Source organism: Suricata suricatta, chromosome X, assembly GCF_006229205.1.
Source record: "Suricata suricatta isolate VVHF042 chromosome X, meerkat_22Aug2017_6uvM2_HiC, whole genome shotgun sequence".
Taxonomy (NCBI): domain Eukaryota; kingdom Metazoa; phylum Chordata; class Mammalia; order Carnivora; family Herpestidae; genus Suricata; species Suricata suricatta.
Genome location: NC_043717.1, coordinates 63,844,664 through 63,862,968, shown reverse-complemented (window position 1 = coordinate 63,862,968; position 18,305 = coordinate 63,844,664). Strand labels below are relative to the sequence as shown.

At 39.6% G+C, this 18,305-nt stretch overlaps 1 protein-coding gene across 1 annotated transcript in view; it reads right to left on the bottom strand.

Moving 5' to 3' along the window:
• DIAPH2 (diaphanous related formin 2) overlaps positions 1-12,625 on the bottom strand; it is a 295,986-nt gene extending 283,361 nt beyond the window's left edge. Inside the window, exon 1 of the mRNA XM_029930066.1 lies at positions 12,166-12,625. Within this exon, the coding sequence (XP_029785926.1) occupies positions 12,166-12,297 (132 nt within the window). The 5' untranslated portion in view covers positions 12,298-12,625. The remainder of the gene's footprint in view (positions 1-12,165) is intronic.
• Positions 12,626-18,305: the final 5,680 nt, after the last annotated feature.

The window sequence follows — 18,305 nt, the reverse complement described above, 5'->3', positions numbered from 1 at the left end:
GACTGATATAAATTAGCATATATTATGTGTGTACAATTTGCAGAGCATCCCGTTATTTAAAGTGTTCTTTAGGACCAGTCTGGCAAAGAATATGATTGCACTTCAATGACATGCTGCTACTACCAGAGCTCTTGGTACTTGGAGTGAACTCTAGGTGGATTATAATTGTTCCAAAAAGGAACAAAAATAGAGATGAATAATTTTTCACTTACAGAGACACTGAAGCATAATAGCTCTGTGTTATAAGTAAGTACCTTCTGCAACGGAAGTGATAGATTTTAAGCTTACCTCTAGGTCAGTCCCCTTAACGTATCAGTTGACTCAATTTTCTTATTTATACAACTGCAGTAAGCTGCCTGACAGGGCAGAATGCCAAAGGCATCTAAAAAATGCTTTTTTACAAAAATTTTTAATGTGTCAAATTGACAAAATGAAAAAAAAAACAGTAGTCTGGTGCTTAAAAAATACTATAGTAAAAAAAAGGTTAAACTTATGTCTTCTATTCATTAAACAGAAAGAATTATTAGTAAAAGGACAGAATGTATAATTCTCCAAATGGACAAATGGAACTGTGGAGAGAATAGGGAATCAATCAACATATAACCATACATTCGTACTTTATACAATAATGTTATAGCTATCAAATTATTAAAAAAGTCATTAAGCCATTCAACCACGATCACATTTGATTCAGGTAATATAGGGAGTTACTAGAATGCTCTATATTTATATAGCAATATGGAATTTCCTAAATGGTACCTCATTCATTATTGTGTTTTATCTAAAACACCTTGTAAAGCCAATCAGGCAGACATTATCTCCAACTGGCAGATGTTAATGAAGGGGCTTAAACTTCTGCTATTATACCATTCATCAGAGATCACAAGCAAATAAAAGACAGAATGAACACTGGAATCCAGCGTTCTCCATTTAGTATTCTTTTGCCAATAATCTGAAGTCTCCTACTAATAACAATGTTTCTTGGGTCATAAATTTTAATACCTTTTTTCTGCATAGAAGTTCAGGCTGGGTCATCACAAGAATCCAAGCAAACAAGGGCATGGAGGAGTTCTCCCAGACAAGAAGTTTCTTGAATTTCAAAACAAAGGACACAGAGAAATGTACAGATAGGCTTTTAAAAAATACTCCATCAAATGAACCTTTTTTCAGCAATTTTACATTTTCAAAGTGTCTGTCCTATAGGGAAAGAATTCCCAGATAATAATTATTTACTGAGGAGTTTTGCAACCAAGCACTGGCTTACAAGGTTTTCAATAATAAAATAGAGTGGAACCATTGCCCAGAAGAACTTTAAAATCTCTGAAGATACAAGATCAGCATGGAACATTCAGACTCACAATATTTATGAGAATAAGGAAGAACCTTTGATAAGCTGAAGTAATCAGTGAAGTTTTAATGAAAGAATGATGTAATTTTGAGACACAAGCTGGGCTGTAACAAGCAGGTGAGATTTATAAAGGAGAATCAAGGTGGATATTCCTAACTTGGTGAAGATGTTCAAGGTGGGTGGCAAGAAAGTGAGGCAATGGAGTGGCAGGAGGAAACTGAGATAAAGAGAAATATACCTAGTAAACAGATGAACTAGTAAATGGATGAATAAATGAGTTGCAACTCGAATCCAGGTCTCTAAACATCAAAATCTTTTGTGCCATTGAGTCCTCCAAACTGGTCTTCTAGGCTCCATTCTAGCACCCCTCTCTAAGAAATTCTCCACTATATTAAGTTTCTTTGAAAATTTGTTTCTTAATGTGTATTTATTTTTGAGTTTCATAAAACTTATAGAGCTCTACTATATTTGACAAAATACATTTCATGACTGACACCAAATTACTAATTACTCTAAGATTCATGCTGTTTGGGGGGCACCTGGGTGGCTCAGTCAGTTAAGTGTCTGACTTCAGCTCAAGTTGTGATCTCATGGTTTGTGGGTTCAAGCCCTGCATCAGGCTATATGCTGACAGCTCAGAGCCTGGAGCCTCTTTCAGATTCTGTGTCTCCCCCTCTGTCTGCCCCACCCATGCTCATGCTCTGACTCTCTCTGCCTCTTAATAATAAATAATAACATTAAAAATGATTTAATAGAGAGGGGCAAGATGGTGAAGAAGTAAGGAGCCCCATTACTTCTGCCCCCCTGCAATGATCAAACTGAGAAGAATTAAAAGCCACACCTTTCTGACCTCCAAGAACAGAGGTGCGCACACAGACCCTTTATTGACAACAGCTTCGTTGATGCCTGAGTGAGTGTAAACTGGGACTACAGACTTTGGGGGAGGGAGCACCAGCCCAAAGCGGAGCTGGGAGACAAAACACCCAGAGGCTTAGCACTGGGGCCACAGAGAGCTTTGTGTCCACAGGCACACAGATTTGCAGAAAGCCATGCACGGAACCACAGTGCAGAGCAGCGGAGAAACCAGGGGAGGAGAAGTAGAGACTGAAATTACTCATAGCATAATCTCTGGAAAGGGTAGACCTTGCCCAGGACTGAGAGCCACTAGACACTGAGAGAGAAATCGGTCCCCTACAGGGGACTTGTTCTTCCATGGGCCCGGCAGCTTGCCAACATCAGGCATAGCCAGGGGAAAAACTGGCTCTGCAATCCTCCTACTCAATCCCGGCCAGAAAGCCGCACACCTGCCTGAGATTTTAACTGTGGTGGCAACATCAAGGTGCGTGGGCAAGGACTTAGAAACCTGGTGGAACTTAGAAAACAGAAACAATTAGATCCGCCCGTGGCACAAAGAAGTTGGACTCAAAAGAGTGGCTGGCAATGCATGGTCTGAGGAGGGCTTGGGGCACCGCCATTCTTCTCCCCACATCCGTTAAGGCTGGGCCTCAGAGAGCAGCCCCTGAGACCTGAACTACCTCCACCAAGCCATGCCCATCTGCACTGGAGAGCTCCTGTGTTTTTGCTTATTATTTTTAATTGTTTTCTCCTTCTTTTCTTAATATTTTTTTTTAAATTTTCCCTTCTTTTCTCTTTTCTATTTTCCTATCTCCTTCTTTTCTCCCTTTCGCGCTGGAGTCAGGGAAAGACCAACATTTAGGCACTGTTGTGCTTAGATCAACTTTATCACCCAGATAGTTTTTTCATTATCTCATCCATTTCTCCCCCATTACAGGTGTTATACTCTTAGACTGTCCATTATCTCTGGCTTTTGCAATCCAAACCCCCCACTCTCCCCCGCTTTATCTCCCTTTCAAGTCCTCTATTTTCTTTCATGTTCCTTTTTTCTTTCCCCTTTTGGTTTGCTTGTTTACTTGTTCTGTCCTGAATTTGCGTGCTTGTGTTCCCTGTGTGTTTGTCTGTCTGTTTTCTTCTTCAGGGATCCTCAAGAAACAAGCCAAAGCACACTCAGCGTTAAGTCCCAAACATCGCTGAGTAGGGAAATAAATTAATCAGAGGCGTAACAAAAGAAACCGAGAGACACCATTAAAAGAACATCATCTGAAATGACAGACCCCAGACAGTCAAAGAGACTCCTTGAATAGAGCCGTATTAACAGGTGCACAGAGCAGAATGAGCTTTTAAAACTGACAAGAGACAGAGAGCTAGCCAAAATGATGAAACGAAAGAACTCTCCTCCAAAGAAACTCCAGGAAGAAATCACAGCTACAGAACTGCTCAAAACAGACACAAGCAACATAACTGAACAAGAATTTAGAACGAGTGTCATAAAATTAATCACTGTGCTTGAAAAAAGCATAGAAGCCATCAGAGAAGATATTGATACCAAGACTAGGAACTTTCAAAATAGCTGTGACGAGTTTAAAAAGGCTATAAATTAGATGAATAAAAAAATGGAGGCTGCCACTGCACAGATTGAAGAAGAAGAGAGGAGAATAAGTGAATTAGAAGACTCAGTTATGGCAAAAGAGGAAGCCAAGAAAATGAGACAGAAATTGATAGGCGAGCACAAAAGGTGAATTCGAGACCTGAGTGATACAATCAAACTGAACAATGTCCATATCATAGGAGGTGCTGAAGGGGAAGAAAGAGAAAAGGGTCCTGAAGGGGTGCTGGACCAAATTATACATGAAAACTTCCCCAATCTGGGGAAAGAGAAAGACATTGAAATTCAAGAGGCATACTGAACTCCCCTAAGACTTAACTTGAACCAACCTTCAGCATGACATATCATAGTGCAACTAGCAAAATACAAAGATAAAGAGAAAATTCTGAAAGCAGCTAGGGATAAAAGGGCCCTAACACACAAAGGGAAACCGATCAGAGTGGTTACAGACCTATCTACTGAAACATGGCAGGCCAGAAAGGAATGGCAAGAAATCCTCAATGTGATAAACAGAAAAAACATGCAGCCAAGAATTCTTTATCCAGCGAGCTTGTCATTCAAAATAGGAGACATACAGGTTTTCCCAAATAAACAAAAGTTGAGAGAATTCATCACCACCAAACAAGCCCTACAAGAAATCCTAAGAGAGACTCTATGAGAGAAAGGTAGCAAGGAATATAAGACACCAGAGACATCAATACAAACATGAACCCTACAAAGAACACAATGAATCTAAACCCACATTTTTCAATAATAACACTGAATGTAAGTGGATGGAATGCTCCAGTCAAACGACACAGGGTAGCAGAATGGATCAAAACACAAAATCCTTCTGTTTTCTGTCTAGAAGATACTCACCTTAGACCTGAAGACACCTTCAGATCGAAAGTAAGGGGATAGAAAAATACTACCATGTGACTTGACGCCAAAAGAAAGCTGGAGTGCCATACTTATATCGGACAAACTGCAATTTAAAGTAAAAGCAGTGACAAAAGATAAAGAAGGACATTATATAATAATTACAGGGTCCCTTACATCAGGAAGAGCTAACAATTATAAACATCTATGCACCAAATTTGGAAGCCCCCCAATACATAAAACAACTAATCACAAACAGAAGCAATCTTATTGATAAGAATGTGCTAATTGCAGGGGACTTTAATACTCCACTTACAAAAATGGATAGGTCAACCGTACAAAATATCACTAAAGAAACAATGGGCCTGAATGGCACACTGGAACAGATGGAATTAATAGATATATTCAGAATTCTGCATCCTGAAGCTAGGGAATTCACTTTCTTCTCAAGTGCACATGGCACATTCTCAACGATTGATCACATACTGGGTCATAAAATAGCCCTCCAGAAATACAAAAGAATTGAGATAATACCATGCACACTTTCAGATCACTGATTAAACTGGAATTCAACCACAGGAAAAAGTCTGGAAAACCTCCAAAAATGTGGAGGTCAGAAACTACTCTACATAAGAATGATAGGGCAAATCAGGCAATCACAGAGGAAACTTAAAAATATGCGGAACCAAATAAAAACAAAAATACAACAATCCAAAGCCTCTGGGATGCAGCAAAGGCAGTCCTACGAGGAAAGTTTATTGCAATCCAAGCCTATTTCAACAAACTAGAAAAAGCTCAAACTCAAAATCTAAAAGAGCACGTAAGGAAACTAGAAAGGGCAAAGCAAGTCCAACCCAAACCCAGCAAAAGAAGAGAAATAATAAAGATCAGGGGAGAAATAAACAACGTAGAATCTGCAAAAACAACTGAACAGATCAAAGAAACCAAGAGTTGGTTTTCTGAAAAAAATAAACAAAATTGATTTAGGCTCTAGCTAGGCCCATCAAGAAATAAAAGAGAGAACACCCAAATAGACAAAATCATAAAGGAAAATGGATCTATTATAAAAGTTCCCTTAGAAATACAAGCAATCATCAGAGATTACTATGAAAAATTATATGCCAACAAACTGGACAATCTAGAAGAAATGGACAAATTCCTAAACACACATGCACTACTAAAATTCAAACGGGAAGAGATTGAACATCCGAACAGACCCATAACCTGTGAAGAAATCGAATCCGTTATCAAAAATCTTCCAATGAATAAAAGCCCAGGGCCGGATGACTTTCCAGAGAAATTCTACCACACATTTAAAGCAGAGTTAACATCGATCCTTCTCAAGTTATTCCAAAAAATAGAAATGGAAGGAAGACTTCTAGACTCATTATACGAAGCACATATCACTTTGATTCCTAAGCCAGATAGAGACCCAACAAAAAAAGAGAACTACAGGCCAATATCCTTAATGAATACAGATGCAAAAATACTCAACTAGATACTAGCAAATCGAATTCAACAGCATATAAAAAGAATTACCCATTATGATCAAATGGGATTCATTCCTCGGTTACAGGGCTGGTTCAATATTCTCAAATCCATCAATGCGATACATCATATTAACATAAGAAAAGATAAGAACCATATGATAGTGTCGATAGATGCAGAAAAATCATTTGACAAAATACAATATCCTTCTTAATAAAAACCCTCGAGAAAGTCGTGATAGAAGGAACTTACATAAACATTATAGAAGCCATTTATGAAAAGCCCACAGCTAACGTTATCCTCAATTGGGGAAAAATGAGAGCTTTCCCCCTGAAAACAGGGACATGACAGGGATGTCCATTCTCACCACTGTTGTGTAACATAATGCTGGAAGTCCTAGCATCAGCAATCAGACAACAACAACAAAAAAATAAAATAAAAGGCATCAGAATCAGCAAAGAAGAAGTCAAACTTTTACTTTTTGCAGGTGACATGATACTCTACATGGAAAACACAATTGACTCCACCAGAAGCCTTCTAGAACTGATCAGTGAATTCAGTAATGTTGCAGGATACAAAATCAATGTACAGAAATCAGTTGCATTCCTATACACCAAAAATGAAGAAAGAGAAATCAAGAAATGGATCCTATTCACAATTGCATGAAAAATCATAAAATCCCTAGGAATAAACCCAACCCAAGATATAAAAGACCTGTATGCTAAAAACTATAGAAGATTTATGAAGGAAATTGAAGAAGACACAAAGAAATGGAAAAACATTCCGTGCTCATGGTTTGGAAGAATAAACACTATTAAAATGTCATTATTACCCAAAGCAATTTACACATTCAATGCAATCCCAATCTTTATTGCACCAGCATTCTTCTCAAAACTAGAACAAACTATCTTAAAATTCGTATGGAACCACAAAAAACACTGAATAGCCAAAGTAATATTGAAGAAGAAAAACAAAATGGGAGGCATCACAATCCCAGACTTTAGCTTCTACTACAAAGCCGTCATCATCAAGACAGTATGGTATTGGCACAAAAACAGACGTGTAGACCAATGGAATAGAGTAGAGAACCCAGAACTGAGCCCACAAGTGTATTGCCAATTAATCTTTGACAAAACAGGAAAGAGTAGGCAATGTTTTAAAAAAAAGAAAGCCTCTTCAACATGTGGTGTTGGGAGAGCTGGACAGCAACATGTAGAAGAATGAAACTAGACCACTTTCTTACACTAATCACAAAAATAAACTCAAAATGGATGAAGGATCTGAATGTGAGACAGGAAATCATCAAAACCCTAGAGGAGAAAGCAGGAAATAGCCTCCTTGACCTCAACCTCAGCAATTTCCTCCTAGACACATCCCCAGAGGCAAGGGAATCAAGAACAAAAATAAACTACTGGGACCTCATCAAGATAAAAAGCTAATGAAATGCAAAGGAAACAATAAAAAAAACTAACAGGCAACCAACAGAATGGGAAAAGATAGTGGCAAATGGCATATCAGACAAAGGGCTAGTATCCAAAATCTACAAGGAACTGACTAAACTTCATACCCGAAAAAGGAATAATCCAGTGAAGAAAAGGGCAGAATACCTGAACAGACACTTCTCCAAAGAGGACATCCAGATGGCCTACAGGCACATGAAATGATGCTCAGCATCACTCATCATCAGGGAAATACAAATGAAACCACACTAAGATGCCACCTCATGCCAGTCAGAGTGGCTAAAATGAACAAATAAAAAGACTATAGATGCTGGTGAGGATGTGGAAAAATAGGTACTCTCCTACACTTTTGGTGGGAATGTAAACTCCCCTATGACCCAGCAATAGCACTGCTAGGGATCTACCCAAGGGCTACAGAAGTGCTCATGCATAGGGGTCCATGTACCCCAATGTTCATAGCAGCACTTTCAACAATAGCCAGATCATGGAAAGAGCCTAACTGTCCATTAGCTGATGAATGGATCAAGAAGATGTGTTGTGTGTGTGTGTACACACACACAATGGAATACTACATGGCAATGAGAAAGAATGAAATATGGCCGTTTGTCTTAAAATGGATGGTCCTGGAGGGAATAACGCTAAGCAAAATATGGATGAGAAGGAAAGATATCATATGTTTTCACTCATAGGTCTAGCAGGAGAAACCTAATAGGAGACCATGGGAAGGGGAAAGGGGGTGAAAAGGGTTGGGGAGAGGAGGTAGACAAATCATGAGAGACTTTTGAATGCTGTGAACAAACTGAGGGCTGAGAAGGGAGGGGTAAAGGGAAAGGGGGTGATTGTCGTGGAGGGGGGCACTTGCAATTAAGAGCACTGGTTGTTATATGAAAACAAACTTGGTAATAAACTATTTAAATAAAAAATATTTTTAAAAAAGATTCATGCTGCTTGATGACATGCTATAATCCGGGCCTCCCCAAATAATTACATAAAATATAAAGCTCTAGTACTAATGCATTATTCAAAATGTGAGAAATTCAAGAGAAGTTTGCCTCCAGTAAAAAGAATAAAAATAAAAGGGTCACTGTGAGGATTCACTGATAACGAAAGCTAAAGTTCCGTTACATTTTTGTTAATCTTTTTTAAAAAATGTGTTTTTTTTGTTTATTCAAGTTTGAGAGAGAGACAGAGAGTGAGCAGGGGAAGGTCAGAGAGAGAAAGGGAGACACAGAATCCAAAGCAGGCTCCACGCTCTGAGCTGTCAGCACAGAGCCCAACGCGGAACTTGAACTCATGAACTGTGAGATCATGACATGAGCTGATGTCGGATAACCAACTGAGGAAGCCACCCAGGCACCCCACATTTTTATTTAATCTTAAACAATGGTCATTAAAGTCCTGAAATGTCACTTTGAAAAAATTTCTAATACCCATCAAAAGGCTGAGACATAAATTAAAGTACTTCTTCTCTATAGAAATCATACCTCCTTCTCCCGTTTTCCAGAACAATAAGGAACTAAATGAAAACAAGTGAATCACAAGCCTTATACTTCAATGAATCCAGTATACTATAACTGTCGTTACTTTTTCTATATAATGAAGACTTTCATCTTCGCTAATACTACACAGATATGTTATTAACTTCCTTTTACTCCCAGATGAATTACCTTCAATAGCAATCATTTGTGTGATCAGTACTATTCCCTTTCTCCCAGCATCACTGACCTCCTCCTCTCCCTAGTAACTTAGATTCAAATTTCAAATCAACTGAATTTCCTTTACCCTTTCTCTTTGGCAACCCAATAGTTCTTACTCTTCTACAGGGGACAGGTACCTTTGAGAAACTGATGAAAACTATGAGGCCCAAAAAAATGAATGTACCTACAAATACTCAAAATTTTTCATACAATTTCAGGAGTTTAAGAACTCCTATCCCCCACAATCACCGACACAAATAATTTCTATTACATATAACTCTTTTTTATAATATCACACCACAATTCCTTTACCCACATTCAATTAAGAACTACTATAGTGATTAATAACATAATACTCAAAATAGTAAAATTTAGTCTAGGTAAAGCTTTTAGCTTACTGGCAATATTTTAAGCCCAGATGAACTCCATCCTAAAAGGCCTTAGAAGAACGTTTTGAGCACTTCAATAAGATCGCTCAAAATAAGGAGTAAGGCATTTATTTTTTTTAAGACAACTAAGTCTTGTTTGGTCAACTTGCTTGCCTTAAAATGTGCTTAAAATGTCTTCCTAAATTTGTTTTTATTAACTCTGACAAATCTGCTTGTAAAATCATATAAGGCTCAAAAGTTAAGTTTGAGCAAAAGAGCAAGTTCTGTTTGATACTAACAAATCTTGGATTCAAATACTTGTTCTACTATGTCAAGCTATGTTCAACACTGAACAGTATTAGTTAGGAACTGAAAGTGATACCATCTCATAAAGATCTAGTTACCTTGTCAAAGTTAAGTAAAACATAAAAGATGAAACAGGACAAATGACCAAAGGGAAGGGAAGAATATAATCACAGTGTTATTACTGACAGAGATAAGTGCTTTCTTGAAAGAATATTTCTAAAAGTAGAAAGTTCTTGCTGGATGTACCAAACTACTCGTGGACACTGAGTTCCTTTTATTTTTGCTTAAACTTTTTTAATTTTTTTATTATTTATTTTTGAGAGAGAGAGACAGAGAGACAGAGACAGCATGAGCAGGGGAGAGTCAGAGAGAGGGGAGACGCAGAATCTGGAGACAGGCTTCAGGCTCTGAGCTAGCTGTCAGCATAGAGCTGGACACGGGGCTTGAATCCAATAACCCTGAGTTCATAACCTGAGCTGAAGTCGGACGCTTAACCGACTGAGCCACCCAGGTGCCCCATTTTTTTTTTTTTTGCCTAAACTTTTAATCACTGTTTAAATCACAATTTTGTACTGGGGGGGGGGGCTGGAAACATGATCACTCTTACCACAAACTGATAAATTTCAGAATCATATCAGAATTTTTAAGTGTATTAAACTCTGGTGATACACTCAAAAAATTTTTCTAAGTTTTATGATGGGGGGGATCCATTAAACCCATTAACCTTCAGCCCAGCATAGACAATTCACAAAGGGCACTTTCTTCATTTGTAAATACTGGGTTAACAGGACATATCAAGTAAGCAAGTTCTCAATTTGCCTCATTAGGGTGTAAGTGATGAAACTTTAAACTTTTATTCTACCCAACTGGGTCCCTTCCATTCAATGGAAAGCTGCATATTTCCAGAAATAACACTTTGATCTTTGTTTTCCAACATGGACAGTACAGAATTGAGGGGCAAATAGGAAGCTAGAGAGAAGTGCAATAGGTACATACCAAATGATCTGATGCCATAAGAAAAGGGTTTAGTAATGTCACTGTCTCCTCTCCTATTATAAACAACTGAAAACTGAAAACTAGATGTGCAACATGTGCTTGTACTTCAAAGTTGTACTAAGAATATTCAAACAAAAGGAGTATTTGCTGAAGTTGTACAGGAAACCCGTTTCCACTCATGCCACCCAAATTAGAAAGTTTATTTGATAAATGTCTGCATAATATTTGCCACGGTTGGGAAAAATGGCTTTAGCCAATATATTTTATTAATGTTACCAGTTTTTAAGTTTCCCTATTAAACCTCTTTCATATAAACTTAAAAAAAAGAGGAACCCTTTTAACCCTTTTAGTTGAGGAAACTCCAGTATTTCCCAACCTAATATCGGCCCCCAAAGATTACATTCCTCTGCATATTAAGTCAGTGGCAGGAAATGGACTGCTACCACTGGTTCACACACTTTCAGGACGATGAAACTTGTGCCGCCATCGGCTTACTGCTTTGGGGCATTCTTAATCAGCTAGGTGGAAGTACTGTAATGACTCTGCTTATTATATGCACAACAGTTGGTGGAACCTTACCCAGCCTGGAACTCCCACGCTCCCTCCCCCCCCCCTTAAAAAATGTTTCTTGGGAGAGCACATGGAAGAAGCAATAGGGAAAAGAGCACGTAGGCGACTCTTCCTTAGATTCCTGGTATAGTAAAAAGACTAGGAACCTGCGTTGTGTGTTTTTCTTTAGGGTGGGCTCCCAAGTATTTGGACGGGAAAGAAGAGAGGTTCACCTGCCCGGACGCTAAGCGTTTAGAGTCAAACTCCAGCGACTGACAGAAGTGAGAAGGAACTGAATCCCACAAAGATTCGCGCCCACAAGTTAGACAAACAACAGACCCTACCCAGTATTCGGGAGTCTCCCCAAGTTGGGGTGGGGCCTTTCTCCTTCCGGCACTGCCTCCCGGAATGAGAAGAGTAAAAAATGGGTTAAATAGAAAAGGGGGTGCTCTTCCGCCCCCACGCCGTCGCCGCGCCTTGGCGTGGCCGCTCCTTTAGTGGCTCCCTGAGTAGCATGGCGAGGTCGCGGTTAGCCTTGGGAGGGGGCCCCGGGTCCCCCCGTGCGCAACAGCCAGAAGATCCCGGGGCTCTCACTGTCCCCAGGGCTGGCGGGGACTGCGGGAGCACTCACCAATTTGGGTTTGTTTTTCGTTTCCTCTTCGTTGGCGGCTCGGTTTCCCGTGCTCCGCTTGTTGCTCCGGCCCCCGCCGCCTTCCTCATTGCCGCCTCCCGCTCCCGACGCCGCCGTCCCGGACTGCTCCATCTTTTTCCTGCCCTATTACCTGTGCCCTCTAACCCCACCTCTCCTCAACTCGGGGAAGCCCCTCGGGTTTGTCCCGCTGCCCTGGCTTATTAGGTATCACCGCTTCCTGTCTGAGAGTGTGTATGCCTGGGGAGCTGCCGATTTCAGGATCCCGGCTCCCAGGCACCCCCGACGCAAGGCGCCTTTGCCACTATTTGGCGCTGGGGCAAGCTCTACCCCTGAGCAGCTGCAATTACCACGGTCGCTGGAGTCACCGCCCTCAGGGCGGTGTTTAGGGTGGAGGGAAAGTAGGTGCCTATCTCTTTAAGAGGGCCTCAAAGCATGTGATTCATCAAAGTGCCTGCAGTCTGCCGCCCCGGCGCGGAAAGCTGCTTCCTACTCCCAGTGCAAAGCGGGCCCAGCTACTGAGCATGCCCAGCGCAGTGATGGGAGCCAGAGGAAAAGAGAGGACTTTAACCTGAGGTTAAGCACTGATTTCACTCCCTCAGGGCCTAGCGTGAAAAGAGAGGGAACTAGTCAAGACAAAGGCGGTATAGCCTATTTTAGAGATGGGGAAAGTGAGGTTTGGAAGGATTCAAGTATGAGTTTCACTGGCAGGTCTACCTGAGTGTCAGCTTCCACTGGTGTATGTGTGCCAGTGCACCTTTCCAACAGAGACCTTGCCAGGGTGTGGTCCTGCTAAGCTCTGTGGGAGGGGTGGATTGACAAGACAGCTGGCATCCTATAGGAAAACCACCAACCGGAGTGCTGATTAATTGCCCAGACAGACTGTAGGGGTCAAAGTGGAAAGAGCGGGTGCTTTGTGTTGCCATGATTGCTTTGCAACCAAAGAAATACAGTCGTTCCTTTATTCCCATGCTGCTAGGTAGTAGAAGCAGCAGGTATCCACTACTTAATTAATCTTGGAGGTGTGTGGGGGGGTGAGGAATAAGGCTTTTTAACCAAAGCACCTATAGAGACCTAACAATTTGAGCGCTATTTTCTGATTTTTGAACTAGTTTAAGTTTAGGGTTGTGGTGGGGAGTAAGATCATGTATGTCAAAGCATTGTTTAAAATGTAAATCTCGAGAGAAATGCTAGTTGTTTTTGGTGCAGCAGGAGGGTACTGTGGGTATTGTTAGTCTTTAGTGCTTGAATTGTCAGCAGGAGGCCCAGGCTATATTCTTCCAACTTTTTTAAACAGGGTCCTCTAAAAATAGTGTTCACACTGAGAGAAGCGTTATAGGGGCAGAGCAAGATTTGAATGAACCACCATCACGGAATAAGAGCACATATGCTACAGAAGCCTGAAATGTAACTCAGATACTATGTCTATTAACATGTCCATATACCTGTTATTCAGATATCTTCAGGCTATGGCTTCCTGTGCCCTCCCCTTCAGCTCTACTGAATCTGTTTATGAGAATATTTATTGAGAGTGCATTAGAATAAATTTGACCATGCTGTAAATGTGATGAGGCAATTTACTGGGAAAGTAGAGTGAAAAGAACATTATATATCTGAAAACAGCTTTAATCCTGGTTTTGTCATTGTCATTACTTTATTTTTAATCACGTTGGTGGTAAACTACCCAAATACAGCACAGAAGAGGAAATACATGCTCCTAGACAGGGTGAACAAGAAGCCCTAAGGTAAATTTACTTTGTCAAACTTTCTATCTTACTTAAAATTGGATGTATATTTTGAATTTGACTCACTATACACTCACACACACAGGCACATGTGTGATTTGAATTACTTAAATGTTTCCTTTCTGAAAAATTGAGTAAAAATGCATGCTACAGAAAGGCATGGCCTGTGTTATCCGATGCTTTCATCCAATTCCTGTTTAAGAGCTGTGGATATGGGTGAGAATCCTCCAAGCTCAAATGTGGTTCAATAATCTGCTCCATAGGTATTTATTAATCTTTTTAGAGTATATCACGTGTTGTACATAATGGCATGGGTTAAAAGGATGAAGTTGAGACACTTCCTGCCCTGAAAAACCTCATAGCCTACTGGGAGAACAGACTGTTAGAGAACTGCACTTCAGTAAAACAGATATGAATAGGGAGTCCATGCAGTGCATGAGGTAGATAAATCACCAGAATGTCAGGGATCTGGGACACCTTCCCAAAGAGACTGAAGTTTCAGCTCAGTGTGAAGAGTCTAATTAAAGTTAATAAGTATTTGTTGACAGCCTACTAAATGTTAGGTACTGTGCTAGGCATTGTGGGTACAATAGTGAACAAGACAGATATGGCTTGCTCTTATAGAGCTTTCAGGGTATTGGGAAGCATATAAAAATGTGTTGAGCAATTACAAGGCAAAGAGTAAAGAGCATTTCAGGCAAAGGAAATGACAATAGCATGTGCAGAGACCCTATGGTTAAGAAATTGGGGGCGTTTGGGGGCACCTGGGTGGCTCAGTTGGTTAAGCATCCGACTTCTGCTCAGGTCATAATCTCACAGCTCCTGGGTTCAAGCCCCACATCTAGCTCTATGCTGACAGCTCAGAGCCTGGAGCCTGCTTTGAATTCTGTGTCTCCCTCTCTGCCCCTAGTGCTCATGCTCGCTCTCTCTCGCTCGCTCTCGCTCGCTCTCTCTCTCTCTCTCTCTCTCTCTCTCACTTGTTCTCTCTTGCCCTTGCGCTCTCTCTCACACGAAAATAAAATAAACATAAAAATTTTTAAAAAGAAAAGAAATTGGGGCATTTGGGGGAAGGAGCTTCTGTTGAAAGAGAAGTAGAATAGATAAGCAGCTTCCAGATCATAAAGGACTTGTAGGTATCATTGGTGTGGTTTTAAAAGGGAGAAGGTGTCATAATACAAATGGCTTCTATTTGGAGTGTATAAATAAACTTGAAAATGAAGTGACATTGTTTTGAATATATTCTTGGGTTTCACTATCCTCAGGCCACATGAAGCTAATATTTGAAATCAATTAGTGGTATGTGTAAAAGATGCATCATCTTTACTGCAAAAATGAAAAAGTCTGTTCCTGACATGGCTAACATTTGACTTTACTGTGATTATCTCAGCCATGTCTTAAATCTTGATGTTTGTTTTTTTTACATTGTGCTTCACTTAGTGTAAACAGCAATTAAAAAACACCCTTCCTTCTGTCATCAGGGCCATTGGGTATCTCTTGAAAGCTAACATATGAAAGATATCACTGCTGTCTTTCAAGGGTTTGTCTACTGACTATGAACCAGACACCTCCCCAAGTGCAGTCTTAGGGCTGATCTCACTGCACCTACATTCCTTTGTTTTTACCTTCTTGGGAAACACAGCTTGGTGGGTGGAGAGACATCTTTTCTATCATGTTGAAAAAAGGAGAAAGCTACTAATGTCAGTTGGGATATCAAAAGTGTATGTTGGGTTTACTGACCTCTGATCTCTCCCTCTGGCTTCTCATGAGGTTAGAACCCAGTTAACATTAAAAAGGGAGCCCTGGGAGAAAAGAAAGTTAAAGGCTACTAGGTTCTCTCTTTCTTCAAATTGACCTTAAAGTCATTTGTTACCCCAGAAGATTCTGATGAGCCTCATAGTATCCCTCTTGCTTTCTGTGTCTCCCTTTTGCTGACTGTTCTCTTCTAAACATTCTGGATCATTAATAGAGAAATGAAAGGAAACACAGATTAGACAAAAACAAAAAATAACACCTTTTAGGGCCATGGAAAAACATTTGTGATATGAAGTTTGCCTAAGAGTCAGCAAGTATTTATGAAGCATATACTGTGTGCAAACACCAAAATAGATGTTGTGCAGAAATAAAAAGTACCAGACATTCTGCTATCATGTCATATATGTCTTCCTGAAGAATCTCCTGTTCTGTAGATTTACCCAATAAAAAGAATAGAGCTTCTGGAGAAACATGGTTTAGGGAAGATCACTTAAATCCAATACAACTTTATAATCAGAGAACTAATAAAAATAATAACCATTCTAATAAAAACACTAACAAGGTTAAATCTCCACTGGCATTTGCTCCAGAATCACAACCCTCCATGCTTGGTAGCCTTCACACTTCCTCCTTCCTGATGTGGATCCTCAAGGGTATTCACTTTTAGTAGATGCTATTTTCATCAGAATTAAAAATCTAATTGAAGAGAACCCAATTTCTTAAAAATATGTGATTAAATGTCTTCACAGCTTCTTTATCAGTCACAGCATCACCAGATAGTTTAATGTGAGAAACTAACTTATAGGTTGTTGACACCACTAAACCAGTCACACTAAAGGGGTGGAGTCTTGTGCAAGATTCTTTTTTTTCTTAAAGTCTTCATATATTACTAAGACTCCTGCTTAATTATGAGAAAGCTTGCTCCTCATTACCTCAAAACTCAAAGTGCTAAGAAAATTCACAGGTGAAACAAGTGAACTTCCACCTTTTGACATAATTCTCCTATTTCCCACTCTCTAATGTGCTATTAATGGTACTACATGTGCTTGTAATGAAACAGACTTTAAAATATAAAATCTCTACCATCAATAGCTATAAAATATACTTGAGAAAACAAATAACAAGTTTGTGAAACAGTAAGAGAAAATTAGCTGCCTAACTTGAATGTACTCACTCTAAATTCAACATAACATGGCGAAAGGGTGAGATTTTTTGGGCCTAAAATAGATGAAGTTTTCAAGAAGGTAGAACTTGAGCTGCTGAGGTATGAAACAGAAATCAGACTTGACTAGGCAAGGCAAAGAAAGGAAGTAAGGAAAAGCAACATATAGAATGGTCTGGAAACAATACTGACCACTAATGTTGAGGCGCCAGTGGGGCTTGAGTAGAATGGTGAGAACATAGATATTGAATAATAGTAGGAAACACAGTTATCCCTATAGCATTTTCCCAGCCTGTAAACATATTTGTACATAAGACTTAGTGATAGTAAGTGACAAAGATCTTTAGCAGGAATGTTATAAAATAAAGAAGGAAGGAGCTGGTCTGTCAGTGGCATGCAGACTAAATTTAAAAACTGATTTTCAAACTTATATTTTTCCTCAGTACAGGATTTTTTTCTAAATAAAACTCTTCACAGAACCCTAATATATCCAACAGATATAAAACTTGGTGGCCTGTTTCAAGTCAGCATGCAAGTGAAGACTATTTCCCTGTTCATGATCACTATATCTTTTTTATCCATCCCTCAATCAATGGACATGTGGCTGTTTCCATAATTTGGCTATTGCAGATAATCCTCCTATAAGCATCAGAGTTCATGTATCCACTTGAATTAGCATTTTTGTATTCTTTAGGTAAATACCTAATAGTACAATTGCTGGATTGCACTGTAATTCTATTTTTAACTCTTTGAGGAAGCTCCAAACTGTTTTCCAGAGTGGCTGCACCAGTTTGCATTCCCACCAACAGTGTGAAAGGATTCCCCTTTCTCTGCATCCTCACCAATACCTATTGTTTCCTGTGTTGTTGATGTTAGCCATTCTGACAGGTCTGAGGTGATATCTCATTGTGCTTTTGATTTGTATCTCCCTGTTGATCAGTGATATTGCATATCTTTTCATGTGTCTGTTGGCCATCTGGATATCTTCTTTGGAAAAATGTCCTTTCATGTCTTCTACCCATTTATAACAGGATTATTCATTTTTAGGTGTTGAGGCTTTTTAAATTTGTTTATTTTAAGTAAACTCTGTGCCACACATGGGGCTTCAACTCACAATGGGTGTTGAGTTTTATAAGTTCTTTATATATTTTGAATACTAACCCTTTATCATGTATATCATTTGCAAATATCATCTCCCATTCTGTAGGTTTGCCCTTTAGTTTTGTTAATTGTTTCCTTCACTGTACAGAAGCTTTATAGTTTGATGAAATAAGTCAGTTAGAGAAAAACAAATACCATATGATTTCACTTCTATGTTGTATCTAAGAAACAAACGAGCAAAAGGGGAAAAATAGAGAGAGGCAAACCAAGAAACAGACTGTTAACTATAAAGAACCAACTATTACCAGATGGGAGGTGGGTGGAGGGATGAGTTAAACAGGCCATGGGGATTAAGGAGTGCA